The 14,090-nt window shown below is 44.0% G+C and overlaps 1 protein-coding gene across 3 annotated transcripts in view; it reads left to right on the top strand.

Moving 5' to 3' along the window:
* GRHL2 (grainyhead like transcription factor 2) overlaps window positions 1-12,668 on the top strand; it is an 86,762-nt gene extending 74,094 nt beyond the window's left edge. For all 3 annotated transcript variants that reach the window (XM_083517302.1, XM_083517300.1, XM_083517301.1), the window contains exons 14-16: window positions 1,663-1,748; window positions 6,339-6,403; window positions 7,765-12,668. In XM_083517302.1, the coding sequence (XP_083373428.1) occupies window positions 1,663-1,748; window positions 6,339-6,403; window positions 7,765-7,879 (266 nt within the window). In that variant the 3' untranslated portion in view covers window positions 7,880-12,668. The remainder of the gene's footprint in view (window positions 1-1,662; window positions 1,749-6,338; window positions 6,404-7,764) is intronic.
* The last annotated feature ends 1,422 nt before the right edge of the window (window positions 12,669-14,090 follow it).

Raw genomic sequence — 14,090 nt, 5'->3', positions numbered from 1 at the left:
GGGTCTACAGCCACAGCAGGCATAACTCTCCAGCTACTTGACTTCACCCGCAAAGGCACACTCCTTCACTGTCTCCCGAGACAGATGGGTGCCAACACGATCAACAACAAAGGCCAGGATAAAGAGGCACAAAAGACAAAAACTGCACAATGAAGGTGACAGGTGCAAATTTGTGGAGAGGCAGCTTAGGGGCTGCCACAGAAAATGCCATCTTCTGGGCTTCCATACCCTGGAGTTCTGAGGGTGATGGAGCTAGCAAGCAGGCTCCCCTCTGACAATCTTAACACCGGAGGCATTTGACCCCCTTCTGAAGTCTAGCATCATATAAGGCGCTTGACTGGTCATGCATTTTACCTCTGGACCAGCTACACCAGCAGGCACATGCTTGCACCTAAAACTACATGTTGCATATGTGCTATGTGCTGGCGCTGCTCTTTGAGCATTACAAAGGAAGTAGTGAAGGGGGTGTCCACCTCTATGTGAAAGACACATGTCTTCCATCACATGAGAGGAGGGTGAGGGGTCTAGAAATGAAGTCCTATGAGGAACAGTTGAAAGAGCTAGATAAGATTATGGAGAGACGTGATAGATGCCTTTGAGTATCTGTAAAGGACCCCTAATCATTAGGTCCAGACGCAGGCCGACTCTGGGGTTGCGGCGCTCATCTCGCTTTACTGGCCAAGGGAGCCGGCGTACAGCTTCCGGGTCATGTGGCCAGCATGACTAAGCCGTTTCTGGTGAACCAGAGCAGTGCACGGAAATGCCGTTTACCTTCCCGCCGGAGCGGCACCTATTTATCTACTTGCACTTTGATGTGCTTTAGAACTGCTAGGTTGGCAGGAGCTGGGACTGAGCAACGGGAGCTCACCCCGTCGTGGGGATTCGAACTGCCGACCTTTTGATCGGCAAGCCCTAGGCTCTGTGGTTTAGACCACAGCGCCACCCGCGTCCTTTGGGTATCTGAGGGGCTGTTAAATAAAAGGCTGAGCAGACTTCTTCTGTGTTTCCTAGAGGACAGGCAGAATTAGAATTAATGTGTGGAAATAGCAAGGGCTAAACGTTACAGAAACCTCCTAATGGTTTGCACTGTTCAACTGTGGAGCGGACAGCCTTGGAGGTAGGTGGCATGTCCTTCAAAGGAAGAGCTAAACAGACAGCTGTCAGGGATTCTGCACTTGCAAGATTCCTCCATTAAGCGAGAGACGGAAAGACCTCCTTCCAACTGCAAAATTCTGGTTCTGCCAACAGCTGAACCCACCGTTTGAATTCCAGGAAATTCCGACTTTTGATGAGAATAGCTATTTTGCTTGTGGGGTTGCTTAGCGTGACAAGGAAATTAGTTCCACTTACTGGTCAGTATATTTCGCATAATCTCTGCCTATCACCCAACTGAAATGGAAAATGGGTGTGACTGTTTACAACTGCTTCCTGTGGGGGGTGGCGCGGTTTGTGGAAAGAACACATCATTTTCCTCTGGATATTTTGAAATCGGCACATGCTCCTCCTGCTCTGTGACATGGGATAGTTTTATTTTTAACACGAGTCTCTGGCCTTTTTCACTTGTCATTTGTTTGGGAGGAATAGTTTTCTGTCCAAGAGGGAGCAGTTTGCTTGTGGGAATGTTCTGTGTCTATTCCAAAAATTTGCTTCTCATCCTTTCAGTGCTGCTTTACGTGAGGAAAGAGGCTGACGAAGTGTTTGATGCTTTGATGTTAAAATCGCCCACTGTAAAGGGACTAATGGAAGCAGTAAGTATCTGTCATCTCAATTTCATTTATCGTGGGCAGTTGAAGAAAGCAACAACAGCACACAGTCTGCTTTAACTTCCTCGTAGAAAGGAAAACAATTTTGCATTTTGTATTTGTGCAAAACTGTGCTGAGGTTGTTGACAAGCAAACCGACATCTTTATGAGAAAAGGGTATTTGTGTGTGAAGAGGGAGATCTTGGATGTTAACAAGGACTCCTTGGGATGGGGAACTTGTGGCCTGCTGGATATTTCTGGATGATTATTATTATTATTAAAATTTGTATGCCACCCTATACTCAAAGGTCTCAGGGCGGTTCGCAACATAAAAGCATAATATGAATGCACGAAATACATAATAAAAATAAGAACAACCCAACAATTCTCCCTCCCCAACAGATTTTTAAAAGGCAACATTTAAAAGGACTACAACTCCTATCATCCCTGAACATTGGCCACACTGGGGCTGATGGGAGTTGGAGTCCAGCAGCACCTGGAGGGTCTCAGTTTCCCCATCCTTGATGTACAAGGTCACATCGCAGCTCTCTGCAAAATCCGCATTGCAAAGGTTTAGGCTTCCCAGAGTCAAGGAAGGCACTTTGGGAGGTGGTGTCTTTTCTGAATGCCAGGGCTCACCAGTGGGGAGAGCGCTGTTGCCATGTCAGGTCCTGCTTTCAGGCTCCTCACAGGTTTGGCCACGGTAAGAACAGGATGCTGCACAGTCTTTCTGATCTGGCAGGCTCTTCCTGTGTTCTCCTGCAAAACCTTCTTTTCTTTTCAGGGCCCAGCACTGAAAGGACAAAAGTCAAAGGTGGGCGGCTACCACTTTCTTTCCTCCAAATGCCCCTAGCCTCCAGTGTAGAGTTGCCACGTCAGGCGTGGAGGTCCGGAGGGGGCATTCCCGGCCTGGAAACCATTCATTTACATGGGCTAGTAAAGAGCTGCACTTGGGACTCCATTGTGCAGTGCAGGCCGTGGGAATGTTTGTCCTGCCAGTTGAGCAGGGCCCAGGCCGCGTTGCGTTGCAGTTGCTTTTGTTTTCAGCAAAAGTAAATGATCTCGTTTTGGAAAAAAGGAGGTCTGTAGATGAGAATACTGTATCCAGAATTCATCACGAATTTGGACTCTGGGTCGTGTGGTATACATTAGCACCCTAGGGCATGCAAGTCCTTCTTTTGAAAAAGCTTGTAGTGTAGGGTAGTGGCCAAGAGATTGCACCCATGCCACCTTAGCCCACAGACGCACCTAGAATATTGTACTGGAGCTAAAGCAGCGTAGAGAGATTGAGCTGTAAAGTACGAGGTCCTGGTTTAAATCTCACCTGTGCTGTGAACTCACGAGGTGGCCCTGGCAAGCCTCTTATCTCTCAGCCTTGGGGAAAACAACACGGACCCACCTTATTGTGCTGTCACCTCCCTGCCCGGGCAGGCCCACTGAGGCACCAGGGCTTGTCATCCAATGAGACGGAGCCAACAGAGAGATCAAATCACAAGGAGGAAAATCTAGAACTACCAAGGGAAGCTCCAGGGACTCTCAAACAAAAGCACTCTGAAGTTTCCAAAGGCCAAAAGTACCACGTGGATGTTGTTCCCATGATGCATTGCGCCTTTGCAAGATTCCGTGGATGTGGTCGCTTGCAATGCATTTGTAGAAAATGGGTGCAGTTTGTGAGCATGCTAGTGTGTGTGTATTCCTAGCACCTTAAATTCTGGCATTGAGGTTTCTTTTCATCTCCATAGTTATTCACAAGGCAGCATATGCTAGAGAAGATAGCAGTCTAGTTCTAAGAGCAGGCAGCCCAATCTTCAGTTTCTTTGTACTGGCAAATCTCCCCTGGCTTCAGAGATAATGTGGTTCCCATTCTTCAGCTGAACACTTTATTCTATCATGTATATTTGTTGGTCCCCTTCTCCCTGTAAAAATATGTGCCCAATCAATACCCATGGGTTCCCGTTCACATCTAAAATCTTAAAAGACATTCACACTGGAATAAGGAGGAGATCCATGGAAAAACAGGCCCCATCACCATGCCTGCTGCTGGTTCACTCAGACTGTCCTGTTCCTTACCAGGTCAGCCACGGGAAGGGAGCATCAAGATTTTAAAGTTCTGCTCTCCTGTTTCCTCCTCCACCTCAAATATCTTTCCTTTTGATAGTTTCAAATTTCAAAGCGTATGGTTTTGTGGAAAGTGTTGCCTTTTATGAATGTTGTGAGCTGTTGTGGGGGACTCCAGTCAAAAAGGGTGCATCTTAAAATTTGTAGATATGAGGAGTGCTATAAGGAGGCCCTCACCCTTGGCCAACAATATGCTGACTGCAGGGTGGAGAGAGATCTCCACAGGCAAAAGTGTAGCCAGCCCTGCCCTTTCAAGGACCCCTGGTATAGATTAGAAGATTTCTGCACACCTTGTTTGCACATCACTATTTTACATGTGCAAGCAGCCTTCTCCAGAAGGGCAGTGAGTGCATGGATTCTTCCTGCTAGATCAGGGTACCTGTATATGTGCTTGCCTGCCACAAAGGGACATGGTGGAGTTTAGAAAACAGAAATCTCTCACAGGAGAGATGGAACCCTTATGGAAAGAGCCACGGTTTCTCACTTACACTCCCATGCTCTGCTACTGCAAACATTTGCACTGGAGCCACCCTGACTTCACTCACTCTTCATTGCGTATTGACCCAGGCATGATTTTGCCCTTGGCAAGATATGAAAAATACCTTGAAAATGTAGTGCGTTCAAAACATGTTTCAGTTCACATAGAAGCACACACACTTGTGTCTGGCAGTGCCATATGCCTCATTTTAGCAACCTTGTTTTCAAAAGCTTTCATCCCAGCAAGAGCATAACATATTAAAAGGAAGTTCCATTGTTTACAAGTTGCACATTTCCCCCTTGTTTATTTTCTCATATTTGGAATTTGCTTCATTCTTCTCCCATTTGCTATTATTTCCCAGAAGAGCAGGCAGTTTATCTTTGCAATTATGCTTCTTCTGGTGACAAGAAAGTACTACGGCACCTTAGAGAGCAACTGTTTAACTGAGCTCTCAGTGACAATATCCTGCTTCGTCAAACATCTTAGAAAGACCAAGAGCATGGCTGCTGTATATAACACATTGTTTTTGAGGAATAAAGCATTTTTGACAAGTAAGGATCAGCAGAGGCAACTTTTGTTGGGACAGAACTTCCTCTAACCCTGATCCATGACCTGGAAAAGTGTGATCAGATTTGTTTATGTATTCTGATTCTCCGCTGCCCCATTCCAGATTTCTTTCTTTAAAAGATTTCTTTTAAAAGCCCTGACTGTGAAGTAAAAGAGACTAGTCCAAGCAAACTGAAATGTTCTAGAGGTGTATAAAAAGATGTTGGTACATACTCAAGGGAGTATTGGGAGGATCAAGAGATTTCTACACCACTTAGACTGTAGTCCTACACATACTTATCTGACATACTTCTGAGCAGACATATATAAGATTGCATCGCTAGAAGGTAATAATAATAATAATAATAATAATAATAATAATAATAATAATAATAATAATAATAATAATTTATTACTTATACCCCGCTCACCTGGCTGGGCCTTCCCAGCCACTCTGGGTGGCTTCCAACAGGATATTAAAAACACAATAAAACATCAAACATTAAAAACTTCCCTAAACAGGGAAGAACCACCCAGTGACTTAAACTGAGTATTTTTCGTATTGCTTTTAACATATTGCCTTGTTGCAATTGGTAACTGGACATTGCCATCAGGTGACCAGGTGGTAACTCTGAGTCCTTATTTTCAACTAATTTCCCAGCAGCACTACTTCTTTGAAAATATCAATAAAACCTATTGGATGTTCTCCGTTCAGAGCTGATTGAAATACTAGTTATTCAGCCAGTCCTTTTCATACCCAAAGCCTCCTGCTTTGTTTTGTAAAGACTTCTGCAGTTTGGATCCCCCCCCCCCCCATCAAGACCTTGTAAATTAAGATGACTGACTTCCTAGTCAGCCGGTTGCCAAGTGCCTTGTGAGTGTTTTTGGATGGGCCTAGATCTCTTTCTTTCCCCTGAGGCTGAGTCACAAGGAAAGGTGTGATGTGAACACTAATGAGATGTTTGCATCTCCAAAAAGAGAAGTGCTTTTGGAAATGACTTTTGTACAAAATTTAGTGGGGGTTGTGCAAGACTGTTTTTGGATGTGCTATGAGTAGCGATGGAAAGATCTGTCAATTTTGGTTGTCTCGGCTTCTCATTTTTCCAATCTTAAATTCAGTTCTCCGCATATAGGCATCGAACTGCACAGGGTGGTTGTTGTTTTAATCGTCATGAACATTCTTCAGCATTGTACTGTGAATTTTTCCTGACACAGTTTTGAGTAATGTGCACTTCTCCTATTATAATGCATTTTTACACTGTAGGTGCAAAAGTTTTTCAAAATGGCAGGAAGCTCTACATTTCTTCAGGTCATTAAGCCTGATTCTTAGAAGTGCTGAGAAGTTGGGTGCTTTTAAGACACACACTCACTCTCCACACTCTTTAACTGAAGCTGGTGGTAACGGTTTCTGCTTTTAATAATTGCTCGTTCTTCTTTTTAAATTTTAAATTCAGATTTCTGAGAAATACGGTCTTCCAGCTGAAAAGATTACAAAGCTGTACAAGAAGAGCAAAAAGGGGTAAGTAAGGGAAACTAAATCTCACCTCGGCTCCGAGTCCCTTTTTTTTTTTTTACAGTGTCTTGAGACCTCAGCTGCCCTAAATTCTGTCCTAGGTGAGCAACTCACAGACCCGTCCCAGACTCCTCAAGTCATGTGATATGCCCTGGGCTCAGGTGGGACTAGCCTGCCTTGTGGCTCCTTCTCCCCCACCCCTGTGGGGGGAGGGCAGGGGAGAAGCACTGACCCCGGGACATTTCACACTGACTTTTGGACTTCTCACACTACCCAAACAGCTTGGGAACAGACAACAATTCTGCAGCAGCTCTCTCAACACTACTGCAACATGAGAAGAGGTCGTCTGTGATAAGTACAATATAATTCAGTTGTGTTTCAAATTAAATAGAGGATAATTAGTATTTTAATTACCTCCGAGATTGAACGGCGGCAACGGGGGGGGGGGGGGAATGAAGCCTCTGTAATCTGGAGTTTCAGTATTCCCCAAACAAGGGAGATGAGTAGGAAGAAAAGATAATAGGACTACAATGCTATCACATCAAGGAATTTGTCTATGCTGTGGCATTAATTGGCTGCCCAGCACCTAATACCCCTCCACCTTTGCTATCTTGTTCCCCCGACTGCACACCCAGGAAAGGTTTAATTAGCCGGTCAAAGTCCTGGTTTTGACCTATAAAGCCTTGAACAGCTCCGGACCACAATACCTCAAGGATCACCTCTCCCCATATGAACCAACCCAGAGCCTGCGGTCATCATTGAGGCCCTTCTTCGTGTGCCTCCTCTGTAACCTGCTTTTCAGCCAAAAAGGCTCCCTGAGCAGCAAGCAAATATCTGTAATAATAATAATAATAATAATAATAATAATAATAATAATAATATGATCCATATAGCCCAAGCAACTTTCCAGTTCAACATTTGGTTGAATTGTGATGTTTCAGTGGGGTTACATTGGTTTGGATTTATCTGGAGATTTTGCAATGAGGCTGGATAGATCAGTTGGTAGAGCATAAGGCTCTTAATCCCAGGGTTGTGGGTTCAAGCCCCATGTTGGGTGAAAGATTCCTACATTGCAAGGGTTGGGGCTAGATGACTTTCATGGCCCCTTCCAACTGTGATTTTATGTCTAACTTTAGAATCCTATGCATATTTACTCAAAAAGAAGTACTACTTTGTTCACTGACACTTAAAAGTTCGCTGGAACCTCCAGGAGACAGTGAGCTGTGCTATGGCTTGTGTCAAAGCGTTCACACAAATGACAAATACACAGACAGACGCATCCCTTACCCCATGCCAGATTCGCCATGTGAATCTATCCTGATATGTGAAACTAGGGGGATTTTACTGACATTCCTTTCTGATTCCAGGATTTTGGTAAATATGGATGATAACATCATTGAACATTATTCCAATGAAGACACGTTCATCCTCAACATGGAGAGCCTGGGGGAAGGCTACAAGGTCACGTTGACGGAAATCTAGCCCAGATCAGAACGCAGCCTAGTGAAGTCACAGCATTTCACCCTCATCTTAAGGAAGGGGACCATTCTTCTCAAGCCCTGATGACTCACGGATGCCAAGAAGAGAGGCTGTTACAAAACTCCACTGGAAGCGAGGAAACAAGCCCAGTTGTCATTGACCAGTCCGTTCAAGATGAACTAACATACCTCTACAAAGTTCCTTATTTATTGCTCCTCACGCTGCAATCTGTACATAGCAGACTGTGGACATCGCCTCTCGCCCACCGCGGAGGAGAAACGGTGACTTTATAAAAAAGAGTTAATGTGGAAGAAAATGAAATTGTGGAATTGCATTAGTTCTCCTGGGACTTAATAGTTAAAATTGAAACTTTCAGGAATAAATTGCTTGAAGATTTGATCTTCTAATCCATGGCAAGGAAAGTGGCCGATCATGTTCACTGGTACAAAACTACCAGCAAACAAATGTGTAAGTGTAGGTTAGCCATATCCTTCCCAGCCCAGGGCAATTGAGGACTGTGAGTAAGGGACTTGGATGGCGTGTCATTTGTAAGTAAAGCACCATCCGTTTTTAACCTTTGTATATAATGTTTATAATATGTAATAATATATTTTTCCTACCTGTGTGGATGTGTTTACTGCCACTCTTGTTTCTAATCCTGGGATTAGAAGCTGTCAGGCAACTCTCGCTGAGGAGAGAGATTCTGCCATTAGCTATTCAGTGACGTTTCCATACATACCTTTTCTTGAGTGGCTTCTACAGCATCCGTATTAGAACGTTAAAATTCTCCTTCCAGTGGCACACCCGACATTTGCACCACCAGCTTGTGGCTATCTCGTTCACCCTCCCGTGCCCATTTCTGCTCAAGGATACCACACTGTCTTCCAGTTTCCAAATGATTTGTCTTCCAGCTTCTGAAATATTTATGCTTTCTTTGCACCCTTGGATTTCATCCTTTGGTCTTCTGCATCCTTGTTGGATGAGACCCTCCATTTTCTGCATGCAGCAAGAACTGAGGCAGTGCCAATACCACCAACACTCTCCTCCCTCCATGCCTGCTTCCGATTCTGACTTTGGGCTTTCAGAAGATATATCTCCATTCAGCTCACCTCTTCCTTGGGAGCCTCTGGCAAGCTGGAGCCAAGCCTAAACTGAGCCAGAAGGTCTTTATTATTATTATTATTATTTATAGCAAGTCATAAAAACATGAAACCGTAGAGCTGGAGGTCATCGAGTCCGGCCTGTTGCTCATTGCAGGATCTGCATGCAGCTTGCAAGGTGCAACTACAACATCTGCAACAGATGGACATCTTTGCTTCTATCCTCCAGCAAAGGAGAACCCACCACTTCCTGAGGCAGCCTGTTCTGCAGCTTGTCCTATTAGGAAGCTTCTTCGAATGTTCAGCTGAAATCCAGTTCCCTGCAATTCCCACCTGTTGCTCCTAATCCTGCCGTCCGGAGCAGCAACAGAGTTCAACGCTGCTCCCTCTTCTTCATCACAGCCCTTCAGGTATTTGAAGACAGCTATCGTATCCCCCCCTTAATAGGTGGGTGGATTTGGTTCAGCAAACACTGTTCGAGACCAGCTGAGCAGGTGCTTGCTGGTTTATCTTTTCTTTTTTAAATGAAATCAATGAATAGCCAAGATCCCCATTCGCACAGTGTACAAATTTCAGGCACAGATTTGGGGATGCAATCCGCATGCATGTGCACAGCATGAATGGTGCCAAGAAAGGGAATCTGGACACCTCTGGTCATGATGGGGATGGGTGAAGAGGCATCTTTCTATCCCTCCCATCCTCAGAAGAGCTGATCTAGGGAACTCCATCCCTACAGTCCCAGGAAGCCAGAGAGGCAGGGCAGTTTAGTTGCAGTTGAAAAAGGATGCAGCCTATGCTCCCATGCCCTGGTGACTCACCTCAGCTTCCCTGCCCCTTGTTCAGCTCCTTTAATCTTTGCTGTCTCCTTTCCCTGCCCTTCAGACACTCCCCCAACCCACCTCATCCCTGGTTGCCATTCCCTTGCCCATTCAGCTTCCCAGGAGTTGTGGCAGGAATGGAACAAATTTCTTGGATGAAATTTTGATGAACGTCCTTGTGCCCCCTGATGGGTCTCGCTGTAAATGTAAAAATGTACATACGCGTCCCTTGACTTTGGTCTGAATGTACATATCAAGTCCTGACTCTATAGATTTTGTTTTTGTATGATCATATTACTCAGCCTGTCTTAATCAGTATGTAGTAGACATTTTTTTCATTGCACTTCCATCAATGGGGCTGCTGGGAATGGCCAGAGATTGGTAGCAAAACGTGGTTTGCTTGCATAAGGTCAAAGAGTTGATTGCCACTGTTTTCAGCAGTGCTTCTGGCTGAAACCCTGGAGACTTGCTGCCAGCCAGTGTTGGTCAGCCTTCTTCAACCCAGGACTACAACTCTCATCATCCCTAAACCAGCTAGGAATAATAGCACTTGCAATCCAACAACACCTGGGGGCCTGAGATTGAGGAACTGTAGATACTGAGCAGCCGGACTCTGTTTAAGGCTTTTTTAAGGCAACCCTGAGATTATGAAATAGGAATCTGAGATGAAACCCTGTAATTCGTTTAATAACTTTGGAAAGCAAATGTAGTTCAAGCACTCCTTTGATTGGGACAACCAGAGCTTCAAAGAGTGAGGTTCCTTGCTCAAGCAAAATGGTGCTATGGAGATGAATGTTTCTTAAAAGGTTTCTGGCATGTAAATTAACTTGACCTAAATTTCAGGAGTGTTTGCTTCTGCCGATACTCTTTTAGCAGCTTAGTCCTTTTCTAATGTTTCAAATGTTACAGGAAAAATGCCAAACGCTGCATTATGAGATGCATGCATTTTTAAAAAACTGTTTTCTTCAATGGTTTTAAGGTCAATTTATTTTGGTCACAATCTTGCATTTCTGAGTTCCGCCAATATTGATTCTTCAAGGGGGAGAGGGGTCAGAACAGTTGTCTTAAATCTGCACTGTATGCAAAATGCATGAGAGAATAAACACCCTCTTCATTTGTGTATACTTGCATAAGCATGTATGTCCCTTGTAGTCATGTAAAGCTATGCTGACTGATATATCTGAAGTGAATAACATGCTGATTTAGCATTGCTTCAGAATCAATTGAGCTTACGGAGCCATTTTTACAGCAAACTGATAATTCACTGCCAAACTGCCTGGCAGGGTGAAAATCAAGAATTGCATTCTTCTTCTTCTTCTTTATGCCCATCATGAAGTGATAGGTAAAATTGCACCTGTTGAACATTTCTTGGTGGCTGGCAAAGGCACAGCTCGCAGTGTTCTATGTAACCATGGTGTTGCCATGCAACCCAGAAAGAAATGATAACTTACCCCTTCTGTTCTGTGGTTTAGCACTTAAGCATAATGATCATTCCAAAGCAATCTAAAAGTGGGCATTCAGACTTTGTTTTGGGGAGCCAATGGGATCCCTTAGAAGCTTGGGTATCTTCAAGCAGTCCCCAAGGGCCAATTGGGTAGCTGTCCTTCCATTAATGACCTCAAACAATGGGTGACCTTAGAGGAAGATCAGGTATGCGCAAGGGTTCGCTCTCAGATCACTGGCCTCGGAACCATTTACTGGTGTTAAGGGATAAATCTTCATGAGTACCTTGGCATGCCAGACATTTCAGAAAGGTGAAAAGTTTGAAGAAGGCCACATAACAAAAATCACCCTTACTGCTGTCTTCTGAAATAAAGCTCTACACTGTGAAGACTCTGCCTATTTTTTTAAAACTGGCTGGGCCCCCCTTTATCTATCCAGAGAAGGTGCAGAGAAATATTGTTGTATTTAATGAGTTTAGCCCTCTGTGCCTTTCTAGTCAATAAGGGCTAGAAACTTAGGTGTGTGTTTGTTTTTAGAGAGGAAAGAAAACTCCTAGCCCTATATAATCTGCATTTGTATAAGAATTGCAGAGTGGTAACATTCTGACTATCACAGGCTGCAATTATATGTAGATGTTCTGCTTGTCCATCCACTGATACATTACTAATATTGACATGGCTATAACAATTACTAGGGTAATAAGGCCTGCTTCAGTCCTCTTCCTATACACACATTTTAAATAAATCACATAGAGTCTACCTAGCCTACCAATTTTTAAAAAATCATATTTTACTTTTGATGGGCATAAAAGAAGAGGGAGCTTTTACCATCTTTCATTGTTGCTAACAAATGTCTGTTCCTAAACATAAATGACTTAGATATGTACACAGAACCATGTGATTTATGAATTAAGCCATTTTCCCCAGCACTTGGTCTTGTTGTTCTGATCTCTGTAGACCAGTTGGAAAGTTGCAAAATTAACATAGCTGCTTGAGTTTTTATTATTATTAGAGAGGAAACTGAAAAGCTGTTGTTATGGATTCAATCAGCAGCATCATGCAGAACTGGAAATGAATAGACTTGTTTAAAGTTTTTTAAAGTGTGCAGCCCTGTAAAATGTTTGTTTTTCTTGTAACCCTTCCCCTTCCCTGCCTCCCCTCAATGTTTCTCCCAGATTAGGGTGACATGATGCAAACAGGAGGATTTGTTTGTGCCAAAAAATAAATAAATCTGTGCATAGTTCCCATTAGCTGGAAAGCTAGAAAGCTCCATGTATAAACACTGTGTGCTATTTTATTCTAAGAAAACTAGTTTGTGTAACTTAATAGTTTTTTTTTTGTAAATGGGAGAGGGAAATCTATAAACATACAGGTTTATTTTATTTTTTGTACATTTTTAAGAGGGAAAGAAATAAATATTCGTAAGATATAACCACCTTTTCTTATCTTTCTTTTCTTACTGTTGTTTTATAGATTATTCGGCTCCACACTGAAGCATTTTGAATATTGACTCATATTTGCTCGAATGGGCTTGCACTTTTGTGATGGGGAACTTACTGAATTTGCCACATGGTCTTTTATTAAGTAAATGAAAGCTAATCCACCAGTGCACAGTTGGGGGGCGTGTTGGGCCAGCCTTGGACATGTTTGGTCCTGAAACACAAAAGTTAAGATTACGTGTGTGTGTGCGCGCACAGAATACACCCACACACCCCTGAGTATAGGTGCTGGAGTGGAAGATTGGAGGCGAGAGAAAATGTCCATTCATGACTATGTATCAAGCAAGTGCTTCACATTACAGTGGTACCTCGGGTTACATACTGTAATGGGAATTAGGGTTGCTTGTGCGTAAACTGCAAACTGCTCCAAGCTGATTGTATAGCTAAACCTTTCCCTGGTTTGACAGCCCTTACAACGCGACTGTCTCAGTCACTGGCAGAATCCGTCAGTGGGCGTCTCCTAAACTTCTTCCAACATAGAAATTCCTTGACTCCAAGTCTCCTCCTAGATTCTCTGCGCGGAAGCCTTCTGCGCAGTGTGGGCCTGCCAAGCGGAGGTCCTGTGCTCTCTCTGCTGATTTCACTGGAAGAGTCTCTGAGCCTCCCCTCCGCCGTACTCTCAGCCTCCCCTTTCTCCCTGGTGTCCCCTGGATTTCCTTCCCCAGCAGAAGCTCTCTCTCTCTCCTTGCTAGTTCCCTCCCCTGCATCATTGGAGCGTCTTACCTCTCCTCTTGCCTCTGATGGCAGTTCCCTGACACATATGCTTCAGGTTACATATGTTTCAGGTTACAGACTCCGCTAACCCAGAAATAGTACCTCAGGTTAAGAACTTTGCTTCAGGATGAGGACAGAAATCGTGCTCCAGCGGCACGGCAGCAGTGGGAGGCCCCATTAGCTAAAGTGGTGCTTCAGGTTAAGAACAGTTTCAGGTTGAGAACGGACCTCCGGAACAAATTAAGTACTTAACCCGAGGTACCACTGTAGTTAATGCTTGCACCACTACCTGGAAAGAGAGGTGGTTGTACCTTCTCCTTGTCTTTTCGCTCTTCTTGTGCTTGAAGAAGAGGCAGCAAAAGCAAGGAGGAGGCATGTAAGTGAGTTCTCATATTCCAACTCCCATTTCTCCTTTTCCTCTTACGGAGCAATTACATATTGGCACGGTACTGAAATTTCTACAGATGACCCGGATTTGAACCTGCTCATGTGGGTGATATTGATCCAGCCCTCCTCTCTCTCTTCCTAACCTACGTCACAGGGTTGTTGAAAGGATTTTATTCTATTTTTAAGAGGTAGAGGTAAGAACCATGTCCGTTGCCCTGAGTTCTTTGGAGGAAGAGTGGGATAAAAATGTTAAT

This window comes from Podarcis liolepis, assembly GCF_965112155.1.
Source record: "Podarcis liolepis genome assembly, chromosome: 8".
Lineage (NCBI taxonomy): Eukaryota > Metazoa > Chordata > Lepidosauria > Squamata > Lacertidae > Podarcis > Podarcis liolepis.
Note: the sequence above shows the minus strand (reverse complement) of the source record. Positions and strands in the feature narration are given on the sequence as shown.